Source organism: Cryptomeria japonica, chromosome 9, assembly GCF_030272615.1.
Source record: "Cryptomeria japonica chromosome 9, Sugi_1.0, whole genome shotgun sequence".
In the NCBI taxonomy this organism is placed as follows: Eukaryota; Viridiplantae; Streptophyta; class Pinopsida; order Cupressales; family Cupressaceae; genus Cryptomeria; species Cryptomeria japonica.
Genome location: NC_081413.1, coordinates 293,071,344 through 293,089,135, shown reverse-complemented (window position 1 = coordinate 293,089,135; position 17,792 = coordinate 293,071,344). Strand labels below are relative to the sequence as shown.

The 17,792-nt window shown below is 38.7% G+C and overlaps 1 protein-coding gene across 1 annotated transcript in view; it reads right to left on the bottom strand.

Annotated features, from left to right (window-relative positions):
- Positions 1 to 17,792, bottom strand: part of LOC131042131 (protein TIC110, chloroplastic) — a 191,082-nt gene that overhangs the window by 150,152 nt on the left and 23,138 nt on the right. The window contains exon 2 of the mRNA XM_057975449.2: positions 12,013 to 12,072. Within this exon, the coding sequence (XP_057831432.2) occupies positions 12,013 to 12,072 (60 nt within the window). The remainder of the gene's footprint in view (positions 1 to 12,012; positions 12,073 to 17,792) is intronic.

The window sequence follows — 17,792 nt, the reverse complement described above, 5'->3', positions numbered from 1 at the left end:
CTGACCCTTCCAAAGGGTCCAAAGCGAAACACTCATTTTCTCCTTAGATAAGGTCAGGACCTTGGTGTGGATGCAAGGAGAGTGGTCTATGTTTGCCTCCCAAAGAAGATTGGAGTTGCAAAGATGAACAATCAAGCCCAGAACATGATTTTCGCTCCTGACCCTTCCAAAGGGTCCAGAGCGAAATCCCTAAAATTACCTATTTTCCTTGCAGGTGAAGTCAAGCTTTTGGTTTTTATAGCTTGGATGGGTGTGAAGAAGTGTGTCCTTGCCTTTTGAAGTTGATTGAGGTGAAGGAAATTGAGAAATAAGCTCAAAACAAGATTTTCGCTCCTGACCCTTCCAAAGGGTCCAGAGTGAAAAACCCTAAAACCATCTTTTTCTCCAAATCTTGTGTGAAGTCAGGCCTAGACCTAGGTGAGAGAAACCCTTCGGATTGCCTTTGAATGATTTTTGATCACCAAAAATGCAAATTTTGAGCTAAAACATGAATTTCGCTCTTGACCCTTCCAAAGGGTCCAAAGCGAAATTCTAGATAGGTCCTGTCCTTGGCTAGGTTTTTGAGCAAATTTTCCTTTTCAAGCCTTTTGAGGATCAAGCAAATGTTGCCAGGTTGGGCAATGGATTCAAATGAGGAAGTCTAGAGGAAACAAAGTGAAGGGAGTGGAGTTGAATGAAGATAAACAAGTAAAAATCGAATTTCGTTCCTGACCCTTCCAAAGGGTCCAGAGCGAAATTCTTCAAACTACCTATTTCCTCCTTGTGTCAAGTCAAGACTTTGATCCCTAGAGCTTGGTCTAGAGTTGGAATGATGTTACTTTGCCCTGCAAGATATATTGAAGTGAAGGAGATGAAGAATTAAGCCTAAAAATTGAATTTCGCTCCTGACCCTTTCAAAGGGTCCAAAGCGAAATTCATAAAATGTCATGTTTCCTCCAAGATTATGTTGAGCCAAGTCAGTGATCAAGGTGGATTGGCCTTAGAGATTGCCTTAGAAGAGATGGTGAAATAAAGAAGGATGAATTTTGACCTAAAAGGTGAATTTCGCTCCTGACCCTTCCAAAGGGTCCAGAGCGAAATTCTCATAATCACCTAATTTACCCTTGGTGGAAGCTAAAAAATTGAATCTCTAGGCTTTGTTGAGCTAAAACTAGCATATGCTCGCCTTCAAGAGAAATTTGGAGTGAAAGAATGAGGCAATTGAGACCTAATAAAGGAAATCGCTCCTGACCCTTCCAAAGGGTCCAGGGCGAAATCCTTTTGAAATTCCTATTCTTCACCTTGTTTGGACTAAGACAAAGGCAAATTGCAAAGACGTGATGACAAGAGCATGAAGTGGTGATAAATCAAGGTTGAGGAGGTGTTGATAGATGGAGTAAATGTAACTAGGTGAGAAATTCAAGCAAAACTCCTTGGTGTGATTCAAACCTTTCTCATAACATGAACATTCTAGTGACTATGAAAAACATCTTCTAGATTTACCTTGTCTCTTTAAATAATCCACAAGCAAATTTATTCAAGGCACATTTTTTCCTATTTAAAATCACTCACTAAGCCTCATCTTTGATAAATAATGAAAATATGCCTTGATTAAACAATTGTTAAAATTGGCAAAATCAACCTTTAGCCTTTGAAATTAACTTAGAATCAAAAAATCCATACTTTGGTGCTTAACACATTTTTTTTGTGCTTTATTACCAAGTCGGCCAGCTTGTGAAAGGTTTTATTTTATCATTCACACATTTATCAAGTGGGCCTATTAGTAAAATAATGTGAGCGCCCTATAAAGGAGAGGTGTGTTTTGTGAAATCATTAATCATTCATTCATTCTTTCCTATGTGAATTGGAAGAGCAGAATTAGAGGTGCGAAATTGAGCAGATTTAGGCGAATTTCCAGATTTTGAAGAATACTTGAAGACTGATTGAGGGCTAAAGTCATCAAAGGGAAGGACCTGAAATTCAAATCAAAGACCTTTTATCCAGCAAATCTCCATTTTCCTTTATCCATTTTTTTCAAGGTTGATAGCTAAAATCAAGAAGAAAGTATGTACAATCAGATTTTTGAAAGCATATTGAAAATTTGATTCTTTTTTCTATAACAATCCTTTGTAAGGTTAAGTCTTTCATAATCTGATTTAATTCATAAGTAATATCAATTTGAAAATTCATAATTCTAAGGGTTTATCACACTATTTTCAAATTGTAATCTATCATTTCTTTGAAAGGTCTCAAATCTCCTATCTTGAGGTATTACGCTCAAATATAACTTAAGCCTTTTTTTTTGTAGGTATCAAATGACGACTCCCAAGGCCAGTGGATCCACTACCCGGCAGGCTCTCATCAAAGAGGATCAGAAGAACGATGATTTGGAGACCAGGATCGTGTCTGAATGGAGCAATATCCGAGACACCAATCTAGGAAACTTCAATGTGAAGAAGTTTCGAGAAGCGCCCTACATCGGCAAGCCGTCACCTGTTGCAAAGAGGATAATTGAGAGTGGCATCATCAAGGCCGCAGGATTTCCTTCTGCCGTCAAATGTCACGAGTTGATGATTGAATGCGCCCAGCACTATGATTCACATTCGAGGACGATCGTAGCCAAGAATGGAACTGTCTTAGCCTATCTCTCAAAAGAAGCTATAAATGAAGCTTTTCATCTCCCGGAGCCAAGAGATATGATCTACAAAAGCTTAGAAGGAGCTAGGTCTATCTACTAGGATGATCTTGATACCTGTCTGAACTTCATCAACAAGAATTGGTTACTAAAGAGTAGGCCTCGCTTGAACAAGATACCTAATACGCCACACAGAATTGATTTCCAAGAAGAATTCAAAGACTTGATAACCATGCTCAATCGGGTTACTGGTGCCTCTCAAGCCTTCTTCTTCGACAAGTGGATGTTCTTCTTCATACAAGTGATCGTCCAAAGAAAAGGAATGCTCAATTGGGCTAGAACCATTAGCAACAACCTAGACGTGCATTTGAGGAGGCTAGCCCCTACTAAGGCATTCCAAATGAGTTCATATGTTATATATTCCTTAGTCAGAAGTTTTGAGTATGCAAGGCTACCATACAGAGGAGTTGTTGGGAGAGGACCCGGAGAGATAAGAGCATGTGATTCTTATGTTCAACTACATCATCCGCCAAGGAATGACTACAAGCTAATCAATGACACCTTCACGATGTATATCACCAAGACATTGCAAGGAGGGATTCACCATCGACTGTCTACCGAGGCACAGGAGCTCGTGAAGAAACATGGTGCATGGTTCATTCAGTTTCCAAAATTCACCTGCATCAGGGTCCATGGATGCCCTTCACCTCCCTCCATGTTGCCGAGATATCCTACAGACAGAATAATACTACTAGAAGTGACTAGACAGTTGGCTGCTTATGCTAAAGCATCAAGACATAAGCACGGAAATGGTATCCCCGTACCCATTCTACTAGGGAATTCAATTGAAGTGTGCCCTAATTCTCAAGCTGCGAAGGATGCAAAGAAGGAACTATCTCTATATTCATTCACGTCCTTTGCCTCAAGGGAGAATGTCGACCCTCATGGTCACATGGAAGAAATAGTTGGGAGGAAATACAAGCATGAGTTTCAAGTAGAGGACTTCTGGATGAATGTTCAGGATGATATGGAGGTGAAAAGAAAGATGCATTCCAGATTACCCTTGGATCTTATCAGGAAATGTAAAATTTATAGAGTAACCGATCAAGCCCAGGATAGTGGTAGATATCTCCAATCGTCCTATGAGAAGGAGGATAAAGAGGTGAAGATAGATTGGAATGAGCCAGAAGTTTCGGACCTAAGAGCACTAATGGCTCCTGTGTTAAATTGCACTCGCAGATGGGTGGACGTACAACATCAAAAATTGAAGGAGCAGAATGTAGCCATGACATTCACCCTGGAGGCAAGAACAGAAGAAGGAGAAGCAAGTGTGAGTGAGAATACTTCTCATTCTAAGGGATCAATAAGAAAAGGACCTGAGAAGAGAGAGTCTTCCAAGAAGAAACAAAAGGTGAATCCTGATCGTCCACCGAGTACGTCTTCTAGGCATGAAAAAGAAACAAGTCAAAGAGAAGGTCAAGGACAGATAGTGTATGAAATTGATGAGTCTATGGAATCCATGGTGCAGAATAGTGCCTTCAGCAGCAAAATATATAGTAGTTATGGGTCACTAAAGTGGGTCTCTAATTGGTTTATGCTTAACCATTTACAAATTTCACTAAAAAGGCACTCTTACTAAGAAAATGCTATTGGACACAGCCTGATGCATTTTCAGCAAGACACACCTTCAAATGAAGCACATCTTAATCTTATGAAGAAAGAATGCAACAAGATATGAACTGATGAAAAGAAAGTGAGTCCAGTTATATTACAAATACAAGAGCACGAGCATGGATAATCAAGACCATTAACTAAGATTTTTCATATACAAAAATTCATTACAACATGGTTCCATCAAAAACATGTCATGTCATGGCAGTAGACAACACTTCCTTCAAAATTGTTTGTATGTTGTACCATAGTTGAACTACTCACCAAGGCCCGGAAAAAAACCTCCACAAAAACTCAGCAACTTAAAAAATTGCTTAAATTTAATTAACAATGCATGTTTTTTGCAAAATTCAACGAGGACATGCATCCAATGAGTCAATAAATGAGTACACAAAAGAAACAAGCTGAGTCTAGATATATTTGATTGATTTAAATGCAAATTGGGTACAAAATGGCATCCTCTTGTGGAATGCTGATGGCTGATAGACTAAAACAAAATGAAATAGCAAATTGCTTTTTTAAAACTAAAAGTAAATACTACATCAAAACATTTTACATCTTCCTCTTCCCAACTCTAGTGAAAACCAGAGGAGAGATAGAACTAGAGGGTCTAGTCATAGGAGTCCAATGTGGCTCCTTCACCTTGCCAGCATGAAGTTGAGGGTGGCACCCCTCGCGGGGATCTGAGGGTAAGAGAGTAAGGGGTAGAGTGATAGATCTAGATCTTGGGAAGACAGGAGAGAGTGAGATAGAGAGTGGTAGAGAGAGGGGATAGAGGAAGAGTGATAGGGAGATAGGGAGGTCTAAAATTCAAGGCAGATAAAGTGAGTGAGATAGAGAGAATAGGAGAATGCTGATAGGAGCCTACTGATTACTGAAATTTGACTGTTTGAAAATTAAAAGATCTTCTAAAACCTATAATTTGCATTATATCTCCTAGAGATCTAAAACCACTCTCAAACATCCTGCCAATATATACATGAAATATAAATTAAAAGTATATGAAAGGAAAACTTAAATGTTGTATTTCATGTGTAATGTCCCCACTCTAGCAGATTGACCAAGCATATGTGCGTTAGCCTAGCTCTACATGGTCCCGAGGGCTAACGAAGGGTTTAAAGGGATCCTAGAGTGTTTTGGCCTAGTCATTTCCAGTTTGGGCCAAAAAGAAGTTGATTTACTTAGTTTCAGGCATACTTACTATTTTTAGTAAGTCAGCAGGACACAACGGAGGCTAGTTTTGGTGATTGGATTTGATACTCCTTGGCGAGAGCTTTCCGACGAGCTATCACTCACGCTATTCGGAGTCCGATTGCTAATATATTTTAATGCCTGAAGTTTTATTAAAGTAACATTTAATTTAATTGTAAAATATTAAAGTGTTACTTTAATATTTATTTTATGGAGATATGTGTAAATCAAAGGGGCAACCAAGGGAGACATAAGTGAATATTTTAATATGTTTTATATTGAACATGTTTTATCCCACATTGTTTGAGTGAGTTGGGTCGCCCCTTGGAGAAAGAATAAAATGGAGCTTTTGTGGCTTCATTGGGCAGGTTGAATATGAGAAGAATTTGGTGTGTGAGTTGCAGATCCGTTCTTGGCATTAGAGGACGTCTATCCTCTCTTGTGACATTCTAGACGTCATTCCCTTGGGGTTTGGCCTTTGGAATCCTTTGCGATCAGCTTTATTTACAGGCAGATTGGGTGCATTTTTCAGCCACAGGCAGCAGCATTATTTGGTTGCATTTCCAGCTACAAGCAGCAGCATTATTTGGTTGCATTTCCAGCTACAGGCCGCGACACTATTCACGCGGGTACTATTCACGCGACACTATTCACGCGGGTACTATTCACCTGGCACTATTCACGCGGCACTATTCATGCAGCACTATTCATGTTACTGTAGCAGCAGAATTAGAAACTTTTGTTGGAACATTATGTCAAAATGCTGGAGTATTTAGTGAGTTGAAAATAACCTGCTTTGTATTTGAGTTTGTTAATTCTGGAAATAATATTATAACAGCAATAGTTCAATTTCCAGCTTGCCTATTATTGTAAATTCTTTTTAGTTCATGTTATGTGGTTTCATACCTGTGCAAAGACTTAAAACAAAAAAAAACATTGAAACATTAAACGGAGGAATAAGGAATTGGCTGCAAACTGTTTGACTAAATTCCTATCAGCAGTGGGGTTAGTTTTTGGGCATTCTAGGGTGCCCATTACAGTGGTATCAGAGCAAAAGATTCTGCCATCTTGTGGGAAACTTTCACCAAAACATATTGCAGAAATAAAACAGGTCCAGAATGTATGATTGAGCATGCGACAGGGGCATTATAATTTTCGCAATACCAGGGCCAGACAAAATAGAAATCCGGATAGTCAGAGTGAGCAGTCTAGTTCATCCGTGCAGGTGGACATAGAATCCAGTCATACAGACATAGAGGAAATATTCTTCGATCAGGACAGCAGTATGGGTGACCGAGATGAGAGGAATATCGTTCCAGATCAGGGGGAGGTAATGTTCAGACAGTTACTGGGTACGTTAGAGCAAGGGCAGCGTATGCAGCAGGAGCAGAATAGGCGAATGGACATGATGTTGCAGCTTATGGCTAGACAGATGGGTGTTAATATTAATCTAGGTGATGCCAACAATGGAAACAATAACAATGGGGGAAACGATAACAATAGGGGCAATGATAATAATGGAGGCCGAGGCAACAACAATGGCCCTGAGAATAACATTAATGGTAATAATGGACATGGCAACAATGGGATTGAGGCGGATAACTTTAGACACATTGCACACCCAGCTCGAACAACGAGCTCGAGACCTCTTCTACCCACCTTTCCACCTAGGGATCCGATTCAACCAATGAACGAACCGCAGATTACTGAGTTACAGGGTCAATTCAGGAGGGACTAGGAGGCCAGTGGACCCGAGTTTCAGGCGGATATTTCCCTCAGAGATTATATGGACTTGAGGATGAGACATATGCCTAGAGCAGGAGGGAGGAATCAGAATTTTGAGCTAAGAAAGAAAGTTGGAAAACTTTCCTTGCCTTATTATGATGCTTCAGGGAAGATGACTGCACGAGCTTGGGTGCAGAAGGTAGATACATACTTACAGCTTAATCCTATGCCTGAGGAGGAGGCTATCAAGTATGCGGCTATGCATTTGGACGGCGTTGCGCATGAATGGTGGCATCATGGCATGGTGACTCTGGGGCATAATCAAATTACATCCTATGAGGAATTCACAGAAAGATTGATTGAGAGATTTGACACTAGGGATCCCGAGTTACATTTCAAGGAGCTAGCACAGTTAAAACAGACAGGTTCGGTGGATGCTTACATCGCCGAGTTTCAGCGGTTGTCTGTACTTGTTACTGATATCTCTCCTAGGAGATTGGTGGTGTTATTTTGTGATGGGCTTGCTGATCCATTACGTGGTTGGGTGAAGGGACATGATCCACTCACCTTAGCAGAAGCAACTAAAAAGGCACGAGATTTAGCCCCTTCGGTATACAAAGGAAAATACCATTCAACAGATTCTTCCTACCGCAAGGACAAAGACAAAAAACCATTTCAGAAAGAGTATAACAAACCCAAAGAAGGATCAAAAGGACTAGACAGTGAAACCTTGAATGAACTTCGAAAGAAGAAACTGTGCTTCCAGTGTAGAGAGCCTTGGGACTTATCTCATAAATGCCCTCTCAAGGCTAAGGCAAATCAAATGGAGTATTTTTCAGCAGAGGAGTCAGAGTCAGAGGGGGAGGATCAACACTCCGATTCAGATGAGAGTAGTACTACAGAGAGGAGCAGAACTGCTGAGGATGACAAATCATTGGCACGGTTAACCGGGGCTCAGAAGGCAATCACCTTTAAGGTGAGAGGTACTATCCAGGGACAGAAGGTGATTTCCCTTATTGACACTGGGGCTACGCATAACTTTATTGATACACAGTTGGCAGCCAGGAGAGGCTTACAAACAGAGGAGCATGATGGTTTTAGAGTCATGGTGGCTAATGGCCAAAAGCTATTATGTACTCAGAAGGTTTCGAATCTTCACATTAGATTTGGAGATGGTTATGAGTTGGAGGATGATTTCTATGTTGTGGACATGGGAGATTACGACGTCATCCTCGGTATGACATGGATGGCATCGCTGGTTGAGTTCACTTTCAATCTAGCGAAGTTGGAGATGAGGTTTCAGCATGAGGGTAGGACTGTTGTGCTCAGGGGACTTTCAGATGGGAGTTGCAGGGTAGTGTCTTTGAGGAGAATGGAGAGACTTTTTCGACATAATGACATAGAGTGGGCAACAGAGTGCTTAGTTATGCCAGCTTCACCGGAGCCTCGAGTGAAGAGTCATCCACCAGATATACAGGAGATACTTGACAGGCATGCCAAGGTATTTGGTGATATTCCTCATGGGGTTCCTCCCGATAGGGGTGCAGAGCATGTTATTGAGCTCGAGGAGGGAGCCAAACCAGTGATGATCACTCCCTATCGTCATCCTAAGAAACATAAGGATGAGATAGAGAAGGCAATTAAGGAGTTGTTGGAAATGGGGCATCCGGGGGTCTTCAAGACCTATAGGCAGATCCGAGAGCGATTCTCATGGAGAGGGCTCAAGGATGATGTTCAGAGGTATGTCAGGGAGTGTGCAATTTGCCAGCAGAATAAGGGAGAGCACACGTTCCCTGCAGGTTTACTACAGCCCTTGCCCATCCCAGATAGGAAATGGGAAAGTATTTCAATGGACTTTATCACTGGGTTGCCACGAGTGCAAGGGAGGGATTGCATCTATGTGGTGGTAGACCGCTTAACGAAGTTCGCTCACTTCTTTGCTATTCCGTCCACTTACACAGCAGCACAGGTGGCAAATCTTTTCTTCAGAGAGATATTCAGGTTACATGGGCTACCTAGATTCATTGTCAGTGATCGGGATAGTAAATTTATGAGTATTTTCTGGCAAGAGTTGTTTACTTTGTGTGGCACAGATCTTACACCCAGCACTAGTTATCATCCGCAAAAAGATGGGCAGACGGAGATTGTGAATAAATGGGTGGAGGGATATTTGAGGAACTATGTGACTACACAGCAAAGGGCTTGGGTTAGATGGTTGCATATGGGAGAATACTGTTACAACACTACATATCATATGTCCATCAGGATGATACCCTTCATGGCACTTTATGGTTATGAAGCACCAAGCTTCATGGATCTGGTTTTGGGGGACAGCAGGGTGCCCAAAGCGAAAGACTTATTGCAGGATAGTCAGGCTATCCTGCGAGTGCTCAAGGAGAACATACAGCAAGCTCAGAATCAACAAAAGTTGTATGCTGATCAGCACAGGGTAGAGCGCAGTTTCGAGGTAGGGGATATGGTATACTTGAGGCTACAGCCATATAGGCAGTCATCTCTCAAGAGGAGCGGGGCAGAGAAGCTGAAGCCTAGATTTTATGGTCCCTACAGGGTGATTCGCAGAGTGGGCGAAGTCGCCTATGAGCTTGAGCTTCCAGAGGGCAGTCGAGTACACAATGTATTTCATGTGTCTAGGCTTAAGAAAGCTATTGGTCAGAGTGTAGTACCTTCTGCAGATTTACCCCCTTTGGATGAGGAGGGGAAGCTCGTGTTAGTACCTAAGGCTATTCTGGACACCAGAGTGAGGAAACTCAGAAACAGGATAGTGAAGGAGTATTTGGTCAGATGGAGAGACCTGCCGGAGGAAGATGCTACATGGGAGAATGAGCAGGTGATACAGCAGGCTGGACTGAGATTGCTTGAGGACAAGCAATTTCAAGGGGGGCGGACTGTAATGTCCCCACTCTAGCAGATTGACCAAGCATATGTGCGTTAGCCTAGCTCTACATGGTCCCGAAGGCTAACGAAGGGTTTAAAGGGATCCTGGAGTGTTTTGGCCTAGTCATTTCCAGTTTGGGCCAAAAAGAAGTTGATTTACTTAGTTTCAGGCATACTTACTATTTTTAGTAAGTCAGCAGGACACAACGGAGGCTAGTTTTGGTGATTGGATTTGATACTCCTTGGCGAGAGCTTTCCGACGAGCTATCACTCACGCTATTCGGAGTCCGATTGCTAATATATTTTAATGCCTGAAGTTTTATTAAAGTAACATTTAATTTAATTGTAAAATATTAAAGTGTTACTTTAATATTTATTTTATGGAGATATGTGTAAATCAAAGGGGCAACCAAGGGAGACATAAGTGAATATTTTAATATGTTTTATATTGAACATGTTTTATCCCACATTGTTTGAGTGAGTTGGGTCGCCCCTTGGAGAAAGAATAAAATGGAGCTTTTGTGGCTTCATTGGGCAGGTTGAATATGAGAAGAATTTGGTGTGTGAGTTGCAGATCCGTTCTTGGCATTAGAGGACGTCTATCCTCTCTTGTGACATTCTAGACGTCATTCCCTTGGGGTTTGGCTTTTGGAATCCTTTGCGATCAGCTTTATTTACAGGCAGATTGGGTGCATTTTTCAGCCACAGGCAGCAGCATTATTTGGTTGCATTTCCAGCTACAAGCAGCAGCATTATTTGGTTGCATTTCCAGCTACAGGCCGCGACACTATTCACGCGGGTACTATTCACGCGACACTATTCATGCGGGTACTATTCACCTGGCACTATTCACGCGGCACTATTCATCTGGCACTATTCATGCAGCACTATTCATGTTACTGTAGCAGCAGAATTAGAAACTTTTGTTGGAACATTATGTCAAAATGCTGGAGTATTTAGTGAGTTGAAAATAACCTGCTTTGTATTTGAGTTTGTTAATTCTGGAAATAATATTATAACAGCAGTAGTTCAATTTCCAGCTTGCCTATTATTGTAAATTCTTTTTAGTTCATGTTATGTGGTTTCATACCTGTGCAAAGACTTAAAACAAAAAAAAACATTGAAACATTAAACAGAGGAATAAGGAATTGGCTGCAAACTGTTTGACTAAATTCCTATCAGCAGTGGGGTTAGTTTTTGGGCATTCTAGGGTGCCCATTACATCATGTATATACTTTGATGAAAAGATTGAGACTGACTTTAAAAAAAAAAATTAGATAATTTTTTGATGTGTTTGGACCTTTCTTTTATGCGGCCGGGTTTTTGCCAAAGACTCGTTGAGTTTTTATGAAAGACTCACCAAAAACTCGGCGAGTTTTTTGTACGAGTTAATGGCATAAATACTCATCGACTCGCGAGTACTCTGCGAGTATAGTTGTACACTTTATACTTTTTTATAGCTTGAAGAAGTGCTTTTGCCAATTAAAAATAGACTTTTCTACAGCTAAAACCATTTATGAATGCATTTTCTCTTAGCCATTATCAAGAAAATTGTGCAATTGTGTAACTATAGCAAAAAATATTTATGCATGCTTAAACATCAATTTCAGGGTTGTGCCTATTTCATGCAAAATCTTTTCAAGTGTGTTGTCTATAAAGTTAAACCATATTTTAGGTCAGTCATTTTCAAGGTCCACACATACATATATATGTTTAATCCCATTATTACCAGACCTTGAACAAGCAATATGTTTAATTTAAACAGAACAATTATTATGGTAAGGTCTACAGCTATAGTTTCAGATTGGAATCATGATACATCTATTACTAATATTTACTACACATTAAAAGACATTGCAAACACTAGAAGTAGTCAATCAAAAGATACTGAGATAATGGGCAGCATATCTACTCACCTATCATAAAGGTCTCGAAGCTCAGCATTAAAAGCCTCATCTTGTTTGCTGACCCCATATCTGTGGCAGTTTATTAATGCCAAAATATTACTAATGTTAGTCATTTGAGTGAAAGATATAAATCAGCATTGAATATATCTTATAGCATGTGTACGTCCAAAATTTCTTTCTAGGTTCAATTTTTACATGCTGATACACTAGTATTTATCAGCAAATGCAAGCAAACATCACTTCCATGGAGTTAGATCTTTTTTCAATTTTTAATATTTATATTTTCTTTCAGCTGGAGAAGAGTCAAAAAGTAATTATATATATTTCCTCTTTATAGAAAAATAAGCATTAGCCCATTCGCTGTCAGATAAACTAAAGTATTTCTTGCTGGCAGGTCACTTTCATGCATTATATCATTTATTTTCCTGCAGGATACATTGTAGGTGCAACTAGAAATTTCCTTTACACTAAATAAAATAACTGCCAAATAATTCAACCAAGGTAAACCAAAAGTGTGGTGTGAAGCTACACAAATTGCGATAAATTAAACATAGTTTATGGTTCAATGTGTCACTGTGGACAACCTAGACATAACATAGATTGACCAATTTTTAAAATGGGCCAGTTCCCTAAAGCCTGTCCAAGTAAATAACCAAATACAGCATCCTTCTAAAAAATATGCTAAATCAGGATACTTGAATGAGCTAGTAAGATGATTTAGAATCTGTGCAATTGAATTTAACTCCATCAACAAGTTATAGATAAAGCAACCCTAAACAACATGCTATTGAAACCTACGTCAAAGCTCAAACATTATGATCAAAATTATGAAAAGTTACAACAGAAAGGAGGAAAGTTAATAAGAACTCCAATAGCAATAAAAATTACACTAAACCCCCTTACTAAAGCAAGTGAATCCAAACTTGATGAAATCCTAGACAAGTCAAGTACAAATAATAATGTGAACAGAAGGCCCTTCAGTGCAGCCAACTGAAGGGAATTGATGGAGATGGATGTTGGAGACCATAGTTGACACCAATCAATATCCATATACAAGCAAACCGATCAATACACTCATTATCAATCACCATAAAAGGAGCGATACAGTATATAATGATATCCATAAGAGAATGTTAAGAGGACCTAACCAGGCAATATGAGGAGGAAAGAAGATACTCCCATAGAAACTCTAAAAAGATCCATTGTCATCAATCCTCTTAAGGTAAAGAAAATGATAATACAGTATTCTGTGCCAGTCCTTATAGCTTGGAATGTAGGCAAGGATAACTAGTTGAAAATTTCTATTATAGAGGAGCTAAGCTACGTTGTCTCTGGAAAGAATAAGATTGGGGCGCCTTGGTCCAACTTGCAAAAAGGGGTTTTGTCTTGCAGAATTGTCTCCATCTATGTGTGAAACCATATAAACCAAAAGGGCACTTGACATTTGCAACAAGAAAAGGCTAAAAGTAGTAATTAATATGGCAACCTCAGACGTCTCCACCCCAAAAATTTCACAGCTCCACATTTGGGTCAGCTAATAACTTATACACCTGCCTACTATAAAAGGTATACCATCAGCATTTGACTACTTTCTCTCAATTGTTTGCTTCTAATTTGACCTCATCAATTTCTTGTGCGTGTTCTGGCCTCCATTCAGTATCTATGCATTTTCCAGAGGTTCTGTGATTTGTCTTTCTCCCTCTATTTCTCTCTGGATGACAACAAGGCAACATGCCACAAGTGTAACCACCGTGGCAGATTCACAAATGCCTTTTTCTGTCTTTTTGGTATGGCGGTTTTGCCCTGCAGTTTGATTGAATTTACCTCTTAAAGAAAACCGAGTGTATAACTTGTGAGTTGCTTAATCTTCCACTTCTTCGTTCATTTCAAAACTATTACAGGTTTTTACAAGATCATTCTTAGCAAAGAGCATTAGTGCTTTGCACACAATGTCATTTCTGACTTGCATATTTATCATTTGAACTCTTGTAGCCTAGATTCTCTTCATTTATGTCAGTATCATCTCTGGCATCACACTTTAGAAGTTTTATTCAAATCTACGGATTGCTTTGAGAGCCTAAGTTTTCTTGAGCTATCATACAGCACTTTGCATTCGTTACAAAAAATAAAAATGAAAAGATCTGACACATTTCTGCATCCATCTGTCCATTTTGCAATTAGATACATTTTGCTTGATTCTATTTTATTGCTTTAGATGCACAGGTCAATCTTTATATTTGTTATTTGGTTTATAGCTTGCACTACCCTAGAACATCTTCTTCATTAGTGAAAGATCTAACCTAGAGGATTTATTGGTGGTTTCAGTCAGGAATCACGGTTGGGCTTCATTGGAAAGGATTACAATTTGTATTTTGAGTTTGGCATCTTCAGCAAATAAAGAAAATTCATTAAAGAAGACTGGAAGCAGATTTGAAGAGTTATTTCAGACTTTTTTCTCTTCCTCAGGATGACCATACCATTTCAAGCTAGTTGCCCAAGCATGGGGATGTAGGAGCTTTGGAAAGATAGGCACTTAAGGTTTGGGAGCTTGGGAAAGATATGTGCTTGGGGTTTGGGAGCTTATTGGTTCTGGAAAGAGGCATCTAGGGCATAGAAATAAGAATACATTCATTTTATGCCTTGTGGATCAGATTTCAAAGAGTGGCGTCCAAGTTTATAGCTTCCAGTTTGTTGGTTCTAAGTGCAAAATAAGTATTCTATACTCCAGATTTAATGGGTATGTTGAAAATGGCATTGTAATGTATTTTGATGATTTGGGTAGTTCTTATTTTGAAAATAGATTGTAAACCAGTTCTGAAAATAAATCTGAAAATATTGTTGGTTGTGGGTATTTCTGAATATTTTGTTTTTGAAGAGTTATTTCCGTTATTGCATTGCTGCAACATTATTATTTCTGCAATAACTGTTTGCATTGGTTTCAATCAAAACATCCTCAAGCAAATAGAAAGCAAACAAAACAAAAACAAGGGTGTATATTACATAGCACTCCAATTTAAGGTTCTCAATGATATCACAAAGAATTCTAACAATTTTGGGAAGAAAGAACATATGCGCAACAACTACAAATGCAAGCCAATCATCCCAATAAAACAAATTCAGGTATGATTTAGCTAACTCAACCCAACCTTACAAATTCAGGTATCTTACAAAAGACTGTAATTTTCCTTGTATCCAGTCAACCTTAACTCCTAAAAGTGAAAACCTCTGCAAGATCAAGATCTAAGCAACTCTATTCTGAATAATGGAAAAAGAAGGCATAGGGACCTCCAAAGTCTCAGTAAACACAGTGATATCTTCCCAATCTCACACGACAGATGACACCGGAATAAATAAAGTAATTCTCTGCCTTCATTTCTCAGAAACAACAAACACAACATATTATTTCACCACATCAAAAATAGTTGTATGTTCACAACCAATCAGGATAAACCCTCCATTATCCAAGGGTAAGCCTAAGGCATAATAAAAAATGTTGGAAATGGTTGGAATGGATGATGGTGCTGTCAACAATCTACATGAAATGCTCAGCATAGAAAAACATCTTGGGACTAATATAATACAAGGGAAAAATGCAAGAGAGAGCTCAACTTGAATAAAATATATTTGAAAAAATTGCCGTCCTTAACAGATCTATCAACCTAAACCTGAAGATGAGAGGTGTTCAAGCAATATCACAATCGGTGAAGTCAACCTATGGGGATTCCAATGATCTACAAAACAAATAGTTCTTGGAACAGCAACATCATTGCCAATCAGGAAGCACCATGAGAAGGGCTAAATATGAATATCTCTTCTAAGTTTCTAACATAAGGTTGAAACACTCAAAAGCATGAAGCTGTACAAATATTGAATGAGTTGAATATATTCTCAAGATGAAGAGGCAGCAAATTTTTCTCTTAAAATTCGTTATGAGCTATAAATTTATAATGGATCATACATTGAGATGTGATATTTGGTACCCACTCAAGATGTACCCAGTCAACAAAATCTAAAGTAGAGTGTAAAACCTGTTAAACTATACTGAATGGTAAGTTTGGTTGTGTTTAAGAGACATTTTTGAAGTAATATACTTGAGAGCACTCAAACTACAAAGACAAATAGAGAGACATCCCTTTGATCCAAAAAATGATCATGTTCTAATGTAAATCTACTTTATCAAGTTCTAATTTTTATTTGTAAGACTCGAAGATGCACATATAACCCTCAAAGCATAAATTCCTCTTGTGATATGAAAGCTCAATGACTTGTAATGAATAAGCCAGAAATTTACAAAGCTTTAATCATGCCGTAAATGACATGAAACTATTTAGGAAATAGGAAGTTAGGGAGGACTCCTCAAGGTTTTGCTTTGTGACAACATGTCTTCAAAACCAATATGTGCTACACCAAATCCATCCTCGTGAATACATGACAAAGTTGTCCAAAAGCAATCTTGTTCCTCAAAACAAACAACACATATAAATATTCAAGCATTAATTGGCATGTTACTAGAACATCAACATTTGGATTATTCATGGAAAACCCCTCTTTGAATAACACAAGAGCTCAAAATAATCACCCAACTTAATATGTGAATAGTTATATAATGATTGTAATGTTTTTTGTCATACTTTGAGCATGACTTGGTTGAAAGTAATCCTTATAAACAAGCTGAACACTCATCTGAAGACATATAGAGTTTGAATCCAATTTGGAGATCATTCCAAAAGAGTATGCCATTAAAAGGTGAATTTTTGGAGATGTTGAACAAGAGAGATAGGCATTTGGTTGTATGAAATAGCCTTTTGCACTTGTAAACTTTCATTTCCTTTTGTTAGTGGATTAGAGGCAAAACACCATGTTGACAATAATTCTAGCATGCCCTAAAAATTTGCAAAATTCTCTACGCCCAATGCCCTTTGTTGCCTTCACCTTACTCTAACCATGATTGATAACCAATTAGAGAATTTCTTCAATGGGCCTCCATGGTCAATTTATGATTGGTGTTGTGCTTTGCTTCCCTTCATGCCTTTTCATGTGACAAAGTTTCAATTTTTTTTTTAAATCAAAGAATGTGTGTCTTGGTCAATTTATGCTTGGTGCAATGCATTGCTTCCCCTCATGTCTTTGTCATGTGACAAAGTTTAAAAATCTTCAAAAAAAAATCTAAATATGCAGGCCTTTCAGTCAATGTATGGCCTTTGGCAAGTTTTTGAGGTTTTACCTACTTTGGTAACTTTTCTTTCATTCCCTAAACCCCTATTTCCTTTTATTTTAGGATCCCAAGATTTCCCTTCATACTATGCCTTCCTCCTAATCCCTAAATCCTGACTTCTCCCAATTATAAGTTTTCAGGCTTTCTCATGCCAATGTTCCTTTTCCTCCAAGTCCTTGTTTCCTAATTTCCCATGAGTACTATTGGCCCACTTTTGAACTCGGCCAAATTTGAAGTTTCCTAACTTGCCATATCCTACTACTAAACATTTGAAGTTGGGCCTGCCAAATCACAAAAATAATTAATTTTTTGAATCTGTGATAACACAAAATCCTTTCACATGTTTGGTCTTGACTTCATTTCACCTCATATAGCCAATTTTTCTGTGAAAATACCTTGCCATTCGAGAAAAATTAAAATTTCAATTTTTCATGAATTAGTTTATGGTTAATAGCCAAATTATTAGTTTCAGGTGTCTGCAGATAAAATAAGTTATGGGTTTTTACTTCGAGGCTATCGTCCATCATCTAGTCAAAGTTTCATGTAAAAGCGAGTTCCTAATCAAAACTTATAA